The sequence below is a fragment of the Liolophura sinensis genome, chromosome 4, assembly GCF_032854445.1.
Source record: "Liolophura sinensis isolate JHLJ2023 chromosome 4, CUHK_Ljap_v2, whole genome shotgun sequence".
In the NCBI taxonomy this organism is placed as follows: domain Eukaryota; kingdom Metazoa; phylum Mollusca; class Polyplacophora; order Chitonida; family Chitonidae; genus Liolophura; species Liolophura sinensis.
The window spans coordinates 1,865,072-1,877,430 of record NC_088298.1 but is presented as its reverse complement, the minus strand read 5'-3'; the positions used below and the strand labels follow the sequence as shown (position 1 = coordinate 1,877,430).

The window sequence follows — 12,359 nt, the reverse complement described above, 5'->3', positions numbered from 1 at the left end:
TTTCTGAATTGGCTGTTTAGAATATGTTCTAACATATAAATGTTCCAAAACGCTTCTTAATTTCTGAATTGGCCGTTTGGGATATTTTCTACCATATAAATGTCCCAAAATGCTTTCTTTTTGGGATGTAAAATCAGGGCGGGGGAGCCAGTCCTGAAATCGATGATGTCAGTTCCGAAAATTTCCTTTCAATGTGGAAAACATTTATAAAATTGCATAGGCGCAAATACCAGAAATAAAATCGTATAGGCGCAAATACCAGAAATAAAACATGCCTGAAATGTTTTTTGTATTTGTTTGCCGTAATCTTTGTTTTCCTTTTCATGTATCCTTTAACCTCGCCAGGTGGTGCTTTAACGACTTCATAATAAGTTCTTTTCTAATTTTTTGGTATAAGTTTGTTCATTTCCTTTGAAAGCATAATCTGCGTTTTAGGGTTCCTTTTCATGTATCCTTTAACCTCGCCTGGTGGTGCTTTTACGACTTCATAAAAACTTCTTTTCTAATTTTTTGGCATAAGCTGTTCATTTCCTTTGAAAGCATAATCTGCGTTTTAGGGTTCCTCTTTTATATATCCTTTAACCGTGTCTGGTGATGCTTTGAGGACTTCATAGATAGTTATCCTCTTGTGTCTAAAAATGTTTTCGTTTCTCAAACTGTTTTATCATAGAGCGTTAATAATAATAGTATTTAGATTGGATTGTCAGTATTGGATGGTCATCTTCAAGGGAAGAAAACTTGCGTGGCAATAGCATGTGATGAAATTACTACTAAAAACGGTGAAAACTTTTTGCCAGAAAAAGTTGTGTTTTTCCCTTGCACAAGATTTCAAATCAAATAGTTCAGGAAATACATAGTATTTTCCTCGAAGTTCAACCACAAAATAACCTTTTAGAGGCATCTTGGTGCAGTTATAGCCAGTTTGGAAACAGGTTTTAGGCCTATAAGAGACACAAACGTATACTTGTACCTAGATTTTTTAAAAAAAGAGATGTTTTGTTAAGGTTTTTGTTCATACACATTTTTTTTTCACGTCAGTTACTGTTGGGTGCATTTGTCTAGCTTGGGGCGTAAATGCCACGACAACTGTTGCCATAAAAGTAAAAATTTTGCACACTGACAAGCACTTTAGTATACATATATATATATATGTATACTAACATGTATATATGTAGTGGACACTTTCATGCATGAAATTTCCGAAAATGTTGCTGTTTGTGCTAGTTAAAAAATTGTGCATAATTTATTTGTCGTAATCAACTTTTCCCAACTCTATTACCTACAAAAAAAATTGCGAATTTGCGGATATTGCAGTTGACACTACCAGCTTTTTTCCCATAGATTCACAACTAATCAATATTTTCAAATTTATCACATGCGAATCTGACACCTTGAAAAGGGGAACATTTTTCTGTACAATGAACTCCTCTTGTTGCATGTAGTTACCTACAACCAGCCTGCTAGATCCAGGGTCAATCCTGGGTTGAGTCACACCTAAGACTTTAAAAGAGAAAGTTGTAACTTCCTCGCTTGACTTTCAGCATGAAGGGGATAGTGCAACGGCTGGTTGACAAGTATCAGTACTCGGGCGGGGCGCCTCACTTACCTTCGGTGAGGCAGCACCTGATTAAAGATAATCCGTCCTGCAACAAGGAGGCACATTACACGTACATGCACCCTGAGGATTCCTTCATCGTCATATGACTGAAAAATTATTAAGTACGACGTTAAACCCCAAGCACTCACTCACTCACTCTACAACCAGCCTCGTCTACCAAACGCTTTAATTGTCCCAAGACCTGTATCCTCACGATCTTTCCGAAAAGTGACTTCTATACAGAATACTTTAAGCACAAGAAATTAGTGCAGATTTTCAAAAGAAAGTTCATATGTAACGATTTGTGTGGGATATATTTGTGTGTAATGAAGGTTTCGTGAACTACATGATCTGGCGGAAAGCATTAACATGTGTACAGAATATTTATTTATTTGACTGGTGTTTTACGCAGTACGCGTACTCAAGAATATTTCACTTCTACGACGGCGGCCAGCATTATGGTGGGAGAAAACTGGGCAGAGCCCGGGGGAAACCAACGACCATCCCCAGGTAGCTGGCAGACCTTCCCACGTACGGCCGGAGAGGAAGCCAGCATGAGCTGGACTTGAACTCACAGCGATCACATTGGTGAGAGACTCCTGGGTCATTACGCTGCGCTAGCGCGTTAACCGACTGAGCTAGTACAGAATATAACAGTATCACTAGTGCCAGGGTTGTGATGTGTCACAGTCAATAGCACAGCCCCAAACTCAGCGGATGGATATCTAGCATATGACAAAGCAAAAAGGGGCCGGGGTCATAAAGTTCTCAGCCCTGACACTTTTCCACCACACTATGGGCGGTTTTTTCTACGTAAGTGGTAGAGCTAATGACAGAAGGCTGTTTAATGGCTTTTGAAAACACCTCTCCATAAGGAAGGGAAAGGGGGAGAAGTTAGGTGCTAAATGCTGTTGGCATTTCGTCCACACTATCCATTTTCATGTATCTTTTACCATTAAAATTATAGTGCTTGATAGCGTTTCTCCAACAAACTGTTGTAACAACAGCTGTTTTTGTCCACAGCGGTCACATGTGAACCACCGACTAGTCCTTTGCAAGGGACTTTCACACCGATGAAGGAAGTCTACAGATTTCAGGACTCGGTGACCTATGAATGTGAGGAGAACTACGATCTGATTGGACAAAGGCGGCTCACGTGCGGAGAATATGGATACTGGAGCTGGGTCACGCCTGAGTGTCAACGTGAGTATTCGTATGCTGTCAACAGCACTTTAAAGTGAACATAAAGTGTGCTGCTATATATACATAGATAAAAAGGACATAGGACACAGTTAGCAGAGAAAAATATGTAAAAATTCTATAAAGTTTTGAAAGCCGAAAAGATAAAGTTCAGCATTGGGGACATTTCACTCCGAGTAGCCATGGTGTAGAAGCCCTTATGAACTCGGCCAATACTAGCACTGAAAGCATCACGCGATAACTGAATGTCACGGCAAAAAACCTATAAGCTCTCGATTGTCGGTGTGGTTTCTTATAGCGGATAGACAAATATCGATAAAATAAATCGGATTTTGCGGTTAGCGTAAGTGTTAAACTGATGCATTTTGGACCACCACTTATAAACATGGAACTGAAAACGGCTGCCCGTATCACAATGCGTATATATTGGGCAGGAGACTGTAGCAACCTCTTCGGGAGATTCATTGCGTAAAGAGGAAAACGGTGGCGTTGCATTATTTTTTCAGATTTATTACGAAAATATCTTCCCGAAATCTGCATGAAAGAGTCTTTGTAAATCAGAAGGTCCTGTTATGTTCGATAAAATCCCTGATGTTGATATAGCCAGTTTGGCCTAATGCGTACGCCCATGGAGATCTAAGACGAGGACGAGCAGAGCTGCTAAAGCACGATGCTTGTGCCCACGAAGATCGGCCAGACCGAGCGCCAGGCTAAAAGAAACATCGGCCCTTTGAACACGAAACAGAGCTGATACTCGTTGGCTGGGTATCAGGCGTTTCTTTTTGTATTTTCTCATTGGCATATTGTTTAATGAATTTCAGCGATAAATGAAACGCTTAGTTTTTAAATCTTGCCACGGAATCTATCTTGTTAAGATGTGGTCTGACGTATAAAGGTACAAAAATACTTCTCTGCTTTCTTCTTGGAGCGTGAAAAAGGTTTCAAACGACAGTTTTCCAAGCCCTCAGTGGTCAGTCCAGAATTCATAAGTTGCCTGCTGTGGTGACGTGCTTAATACTAGCAGAAAACAGTAAGACTGATAAGCTACGACCACACAGACTATCCCAGGATGATCAAATTAACTAATCACTCCTCAATCAATCAATAAATCTATACAGAACTAACTCTCTTTACTTTGTAGCTATTACCTGCCCGGATCCGTCGTCCGTCGAGCACGGTAGGATGATTGGGTCCTCGTTCTTCGTTGGTGACACTGTGGCGTTTGAGTGTTCGAATGGCTTCATCCTGAAGGGATCTGACAACAGAACCTGTTTGCCGAATGCACAGTGGAGCGGTTTCCTGACAGTCTGCGACAGAGAAGGTAAGTTCTGACTATGTAAGAAAGAGAGGGTAGGTTCTGGTAGTCGGCGACAGAGAAGATGTATTCTTACAGTCTGCGACAGAGAAGGTAGGTTCTGAGTGTGTAAGAAAGAGAAGGTAGGTTCTGATAGTCGGCGACAGAGAAGATGTATTCTTACAGTCTGCGACAGAGAAGGTAGGTTCTGAGTGTGTAAGAAAGAGAAGGTAGGTTCTGATAGTCGGCGACAGAGAAGATGTATTTTTACAGTCTGCGACAGAGAAAGTAGGTTCTGAGTGTGTAAGAAAGAGAGGGTAGGTTGTGGCAGTTGGCGACAGAGAAGATGTATTCTTACAGTCTGCGACAGAGAAGGTAGGTTCTGAGTGTGTAAGAAAGAGAAGGTAAGTTGTGGCAGTCGGCGACAGAGAAGATGTATTCTTACAGTCTGCGACAGAGAAGGTAGGTTCTGAGTGTGTAAGAAAGAGAAGGTAGGTTCTGATAGTCGGCGACAGAGAAGATGTATTCTTACAGTCTGCGACAGAGAAGGTAGGTTCTGAGTGTGTAAGAAAGAGAAGGTAGGTTCTGATAGTCGGCGACAGAGAAGATGTATTTTTACAGTCTGCGACAGAGAAAGTAGGTTCTGAGTGTGTAAGAAAGAGAAGGTAGGTTGTGGCAGTTGGCGACAGAGAAGATGTCTTCTTACAGTCTGCGACAGAGAAGGTAGGTTCTGAGTGTGTAAGAAAGAGAAGGTAAGCTGTGGCAGTCGGTGACAGAGAAGATGTGATCCTACAGGTTGCGGCAGAGAAGGTAGGTTATGGTAGTCGGCGACAGAGAAGATGTATTCTTACAGTCTGTGACAGAGAAGGTAGGTTCTGAGTGTGTAAAAAAGAGAAGGTATGTTGTGGCAGTCGGCGACAGAGAAGGTATGTTGTGTGTGTGTGTGTAAAAAAGAGAAGGTAAGTTTTTGCAGCCTGCGACAGAGAAGGTAGGTTAGCATAATGTGGGGAGTGTTAGGTGGTAGCGTGAGGTGGGCAGCATGGGAAGTAAGGTGGGTATCGTGAGGTGTTGGGCGTCAGGGGGTAGCGTGAGGTGGGCAGCATGGGAGGTAAGGTGGGTATCGTGAGGTGATGGGCGTCAGGGGGTAGCGTGAGGTGGGTAGCATGGGAGGTAAGGTAGGTATCGTGAGGTGATGGGCGTCAGGGGGTAGCGTGAGATGGGCAGCATGGGAGGTAAGGTGGGTATCGTGAGGTGATGGGCGTCAGGGGGTAGCGTGAGGTGGGTAGCATGAGAGGTAAGGTGGGTATCGTGAGGTGATGGGCTTCAGGGGGTAGCGTGAGATGGGCAGCATGGGAGGTAAGGTGGGTATCGTGAGGTGATGGGCGTCAGGGGGTAGCGTGAGATGGGCAGCATGGGAGGTAAGGTAGGTATCGTGAGGTGATGGGCGTCAAGGGGTAGCGTGAGGTGGGTAGCATGGGAGGTAAGGTAGGTATCGTGAGGGGATGGGCTTCAGGGGGTAGCGTGAGGTGGGTAGCATGAGAGGTAAGGTGGGTATCGTGAGGTGATGGGCGTCAGGGGGTAGCGTGAGATGGGCAGCATGGGAGGTAAGGTGGGTATCGTGAGGTGATGGGCGTCAAGGGGTAGCGTGAGGTGGGTAGCATGGGAGGTAAGGTGGGTATCGTGAGGTGATGGGCGTCAGGGGGTAGCGTGAGGTGGGTAGCATGAGGTGAGCAGCATGAGATGGGTAGTTTGGGGTGGTCAATGTGAGTTGTGCAATGTGAAGTGGGTAGCGTAAAATAGGTAATATGAGGTGAGTTGTGTGAGGTGGGTAGCATGGAATGGGTAATGTGAGATGGGTAGCTTCAGGTGGATAATATGAAGTGGGTAGCTTTAGGTTTGTAGAGTGAAGTGGTTGATGTGAAGTTGATAGTATGAGGTTGGTAATGTGAGAAAGGTAGTGTGAGGTGGGTAAAGTCAGGTGGGTAGTGTGAGGTGGGTAGAGTCAGGTGGGTAGTGTGGGGTGGGGAGTGTGAGATGGTTAATATTTGATTTAATTTATTTTTTTGATTGGTGTTTTACGCCGTACTCAAAAATATTTCACTTATACGACGGCGGCCAGCATTATGGTGGGAGGAAAACGGGCAGAGCCCGGGGAAAAAGTACGACCATCCGCAGGTTTCTGGCACATACGGCAGGAGAGGAAGACAGCATGAGGTTGGTAAAGTGAGTTGAGTAATATGAGGTGGGTAATGTGAGGTTGGTAGTTTGAAGTGAGTAATATGAGGTGGATAGTGTGAGATGGTTAATATGAGGTGGATAATTTGAAGTAGGTAGTGTGAGGTAGGTTGTGTGAGGTTGGCAATGCGAGGTGGGTATATAGGTTGGTAGCGTGAGGTGGGTAGCGTGAGGTTGGTAGCTTGAGGGTGAATAGTGTGAAATGGTTAATTTGAGGTGGGTTATGCGAGATAGGTATTTTGAGGTGGGTTAGCGTGAGGTGGGTAGCATGAGGTGGGCAATGTGAGATGGGTATTATGAGGTGGTTAGTGTGAGGTGGGTTGCGTTAGGTGGGTAGTGTGAAGTGGGTAACGTGAGGTGGGTGGTGTGAAGTGGGTTGTGAGTGGGGTAGGTGAGGTGGGTTGCGTGAAGTAGGTAGTATAAGGTAGGTTGCGTTAGGTGAGTAGTGTGAGGTGAGTAGTGTGAGGTGGGTCATGTGAGGTGGGTCATGTGAGGTGGGTAGTTGAGGTGGGCAGCGTGAGGTGGGTAGTTTGAGGTGGGCAGCGTGATTCCTCAATGGTTGTATGAGGACTGTTGTACTCATCATGTGTTTTTGATTTTTGTTTTGCCTTTGCAGACACAGATTGCCCGGTTCTCGGAACGCCTATTGGGGGACTTAAGAATGGACAAAGTTACAATGTTAGGGACATCGTAACCTTCAGTTGTGGGGAGAACTTTATCATGGAAGGGTCTGATACACGAGTTTGTCTGAAAAATGGAATGTGGTCAGGGAGAGAGACCTTCTGTAGACGTAAGTCTGATCAGTTAGACTGAACATTAGTCCGTTAAGGGTTGTTCTTATAAAGCAGCAAGTTTTCATTTTTTGCGACTAAGTACAAAGTAAGTACAAAGCTCCAAAGAAATAAGTATAGGCGAAAGCTGCATACCTGCCTCGGAGTTAGTCCAGCACCTGGATACGTGTTACCTTCCCCGCTGTAGCAACATAGTGCTGCTTACCGCCATTGGTCAGCTTTTCGCCATTGGTCAGCTTGTCGCCATTAGTCAGCTTACGGCTATTGGTCAGCTTACGGCCATTGGTCAGCTTACCGCCATTGGTCAGCTTACCACCATTGCTCAGCTTACCACTATTGGTCAGCTTGTCGCCATTGGTCAGTTTACCGCCATTGGTCAGTTTACCGCCATTGCTCAGCTTACCGCCATTGCTCAGCTTACCGCCATTGCTCAGCTTACCGCCATTGCTCAGTTTGTCGCCATTGCTCAGTTTGTCGCCATTGCTCAGTTTGTCGCCATTGGTCAGCTTACCGCCATTGGTCAGTTTACCGCCATTGCTCAGCTTACCGCCATTGCTCAGCTTGTCGCCATTGCTCAGCCTACCGCCATTGGTCAGCTTGTCGCCATTGGTCAGTTTGTCGCCATTGGTCAGCTTACCGCCATTGCTCAGCTGGCCGCCATTGATCAGCTTGTCATCATTGGTCAGCTTACCGCCAATGGTCAGTTTACCGCTATTAGTCAGTTTACCGCTGTTGGTCAGCTTGTCGCCATTGGTCAGTTTGTCGCCATTGGTCAGTTTACCACTATTGGTCAGCTTTCCGCCATTGGTCAGCTTGTCGCCATTGGTCAGCTTACCGCTATTGGTCAGCTTACCGCCATTGGTCAGCTTACAGCCATTGGTCAGCTTGCCGCCATTGGTCAGCTTGTCGCCATTGGTCAGCTTACCGCTATTGGTCAGCTTACCGCCATTGGTCAGCTTACCGCCATTGGTCAGCTGGTCGCCATTGGTCAGCTTACCGCCACTGGTCAGCTTGTTGCCAATGGTCAGCTTACCGCTATTGGTCAGCTTACCGCCATTGGTCAGCTTACCGCCATTGGTCAGCTTGTCGCCATTGGTCAGCTTGCCGCTGTTTCAGTGACAGAGATATTATCTAGGCAGAGAAATTCAAAATTATGTGAGAGCGCAATCCCTTGAGAATTCTCCTGCGAGAAGCGTAACTGTGCGATGATACCACCTGTGCTAGGAGAGTGCGTCTCGTTTTCGTAGTGACGGAATCCCTTCTAGGTTTGGTAGATGTCACGGATATGTAGGCTCACGTGAACATGACATATAACACAACCATGACAACCCCACGAAATATTATCCAAGCACTTTTCCTCATTCAGGTAGGGAAGAATTTTAAAAATGAGTGATTTTCCGCATCCCACTGGCAATACAGCAATATTGTCCAAAGACAAAAATCAAATTATACGTTTCTTGGTTTGTTTATGCACGATAAACTTATTTGCGTTTTAGGCACAAATGTTAGATCACGGATGGATGAATCTGATATCGGTTATACTGATAGCTGTACGCTGTACGGGCATGTCATTGAGGGATTCATCATGGTCGTGATCCACAAATAGCAGACGTGTTTTCGAAAACAAGGCTGTCGTGATTTTAAAGAGGTTTGCCAAAAGCAAGTAAGAAAGCTACTGTCCAAAGTAATGGCGGTGTCAATGGGGTCAATCGTCTGAACTACCTCGGTACAGTGGCGACCGCTTCGGTGGCCTAATGGTTAGACCGTCCGCCTCGAAGTCAGGTCAAACCAAAGATCTTAATATGGTATTCACCGCTGCCTCGCATGGCACGCAACACTTAGAGGTTAAAACAAGGAAGCAAGACTGGTTGGCCCGGTATTGTATATTGTGACTGGGTGGGGTGTCATGTCTGGTGTCTTCGGTATGATACTTCAATGGAGGTAGCACTTTGGCGGCGTGGACTCGCCCCACCACAAGAGGACACATAATATATGCATACACTTAATGTCGTCATATGACTGAAAAATTGCTAAGTACGACGTCAAATCCCAATCATACCAACAGCGCTGAGTTGAAACATCAAGCACAACACGTATTTGATGTGGGCCTATTCTGTTCACCAGGCCCACATGGGGCAGCTTTAGGTTAGCTGCCTTTTATGCCAAGGTTGCCCTAGGGCTGAAGTCATATTCTTTTCACCCGGAGACAACACCGAGTGAAGCCGGTAAGGGCCTCTTACTACTGTGCTGCATACGATGTAATGAGGCAGCAAGCATATCGATCGAAGTAGCGAGGTGACGAAGCGAAGTAACGGGATAGAACGTGAAGAAGCCAAGTAGCGAAGAGAGGTGACGGGATATTATGTAAAAAAGCAAAGTAGCGAAACGAGGTAACGGGATAGTACGTAAAGAAGCGAAGTAGACAAGCGAGTTCACTGGATAGTACGTAAAGAAGTAAAGCAGCGAAGCGAGATAACTGGATAATACGTAAAGAAGCGAAGAAGCCAATGGAGGTAACGGGATAGGACGTAAAGAAGCGAAGTAACGGGATAGTACGTAAAGAAGCGATATAGCGAATTGAGGTAACGGTGCAGTAGGTAAAGAAGCGGAGTAGCGAAGCAAGGTAGCGGTGCAGTACGTCAAGAAGCGAAGTAGCGAAGCGAGGTAACGGTGCATTTCGTCAAGAAGCGAAGTAGCGGTATAGTACATAAAGAGGCGAAGTAGCGAAGCGAGGTAACGGTGCAGTACGTAAAGAAGCGAAGTAGAGAAGCGAGGTAACGGTGCAATTTGTAAAGAAGAGAAGTAGTGAAGTAGCGAAGTGAGTCAGCCCACAAACTACAGAATTTGTGTACACTGGTACATAAAATTACGTGGATGTGCATTTTTGTCACAACACTGGGCACCTCTTCAACACAGTAGATTCTCTATCTGATTAAAATCATCATATTCTCTCTGTATAACATCTCCAAGCCTCGTAAATGGTAGATGCGTAGATTCAGCACCACACTGAGTCCTGTGCAGCACTACCTCGCTTGGGGGAAGGGAATAAACCAAGCATTGGTCGGCCCTGGTGTGAGTCTAACGTGATTGGGTGAGGCGTCAAACCCGGTGTCTTCGGAATGGCGTCCCAGTGAGGCAGCACTGCTGCAAGTGTTAAGGCACCGTCGTGATTTATGACTGAAATAATATTCAAAACGATGATTAATCCCAATCGATAAAAGAAGTAACAAACATAAAGCTAAAAAGTTAAACACCAAGTCCACATTGTAACTAAAATTAAACAAATCGTCTCTGTTGCTTTTCCAGACAAGAACAGTTTTGCCGATGCCGGCGATGCGGCCGAAATGTTCAATAGGAAACTGGACACCTTGTCTGTGGAGACGTCGGACGGTTTCCTAGGGTCCCAGCTCCGGGAAAACATGTCTTTACCCATGGAAAACGTAACAATGGGGAGGGCGATACAAGTAGGGTACCAGTACGGAGTCAACGTGTTCATACTGGTAGACGTGTCGGGCAGTATCGAGGAAAAGGACCTTAACATCACAAAGGAGTTTCTTAAAGCCATTGTCGAAAAGGTGAGGCCCGAGTCCAGGTTTTTTTGCGTTGTTTTAATGTTACTGTATGTTAAATGTGATGACAGCACATCATTTAGAGTAATTCTAGACTAGCGCCCTCTATGTCACCTTCAAAGCAACGTCCCCTCCAGTGGAATTGAGATGACTACATCACAACACAAGAGCAATAAAAACTCAAAACAGAAGTCTCAAACAGACGAAAATTGGGCTACGAATCATTCACTCAGTATTCAAAAGGAACTTTTCCCACATGCAAACTGACGTTGTAGATTGTCCACACATAGACTGCAAACTAATCCTTGCTAGCTGGGCTGTATATGCGCTCGAACAACATACTAGAATCCTCTGGTGTGGACGGAGTGAACATGTTTACAACCATTCATAGTTATTCTCGCAATGACGGCGCGTTTATTATATTGAGAAAACACATACATTGACAGTGAGCATCCAGTAGAATCCCCCGAGCAGGCTTTGATCAATTAATAGCCCCAGATCTAGGTCAAACACCGACTTGGTAAGCCTCTAGCCGACCGAATCCATTTACAATGCATAACAATGGAATAAAGACAATTTATTACATGTGGGGTCACAACAAAGGTCAAGCTGTGAATTGAAGTCTCCGTGGGAAGGTCTGTCAGCAACCTGCGGATGGTTGTGGGATCCCCGCCGGGCGCTGCGCGCTTTCCACCCAACATAATGCTGGCCACCGACGTCGTATGAGTGAAATATTCTTGAGTACGGCGTAAAACACCAATCAAATAAATAAATAAATAAATAAATAAAGGTCAACGGGAACTAGATTTGAACTTTTTGAGCTCATAGTGATCTCATGGGGGAGGCCACACCGTGAGGTCACTTAAACTCACATTGTGACCTCAGAGTGATATCTAACTCTGTGAGCACCATGTGATATCTAATCAAACTGTGTGAACTCAGAGTGATACTAAATCTAACTGTGTGAGCTTCGTGTGATATCTAATCTAAGTTTGTGGGCCCGTGTGATATCTAATCTAACTGTCTGAGCTCGGTGTGATATCTGATCTAACTTTGTGGGCCCCGTGTAATGTCTAATTTAACTGTGAGCTCAGTGTAATATCTAATCTACCTCTTTCAGCTCCGTGTAATATCTACTCTAACTGTTTGAGCTCCTTGTGATATTTTATTTAACTGTGTGGGCCCCGTGTGATACCTAATCCAACTCTGCCATCTCAGTGTGATATATAATCTAACTCTGTGGGTTCATAGTGATACCTAATCTAACTCTGTGAGCTCCGTGTGTTATCGAATCTAACTCTGTGAGCTCCGTGTGTTATCGAATCTAACTCTGTGAGCTCTGTGTGATATCTAATCTAACTCTATGGGCTCCGTGTAACATCTAATCTACCGCTTTCAGCTCCGTGTAATAGCTGCTTTAACTGTTTGAGCTCCGTGTGATATTTAATTTAACTGTGTGGGCCCTGTGTGATATCTAATCAAACTCTGTCAACTCCATGTGATATCTATTCTTACTGTCTGAGCTCCATGTAATATCCAACACTGTGGGCCCTGTGTGATATCTAATCAAACTCTGTCAACTCCATGTGATATCTATTCTTACTATCTGAGCTCCATGTAATATCCAACACTGTGGGCTCAGCTTGATATCCAATCTAACTCTGTGGGTTGAG

At 44.9% G+C, this 12,359-nt stretch overlaps 1 protein-coding gene across 1 annotated transcript in view; it reads left to right on the top strand.

The window, feature by feature from the left end:
• Positions 1 to 2,624: 2,624 nt before the first annotated feature.
• The window catches only part of LOC135464968 (complement C2-like), a 28,062-nt gene continuing 18,327 nt past the window's right edge, over positions 2,625 to 12,359 (top strand). Inside the window, exons 1-4 of the mRNA XM_064742553.1 lie at positions 2,625 to 2,800; positions 3,939 to 4,118; positions 6,943 to 7,116; positions 10,424 to 10,692. Coding sequence (XP_064598623.1) covers positions 2,671 to 2,800; positions 3,939 to 4,118; positions 6,943 to 7,116; positions 10,424 to 10,692 — 753 coding nt within the window. The 5' untranslated portion in view covers positions 2,625 to 2,670. The remainder of the gene's footprint in view (positions 2,801 to 3,938; positions 4,119 to 6,942; positions 7,117 to 10,423; positions 10,693 to 12,359) is intronic.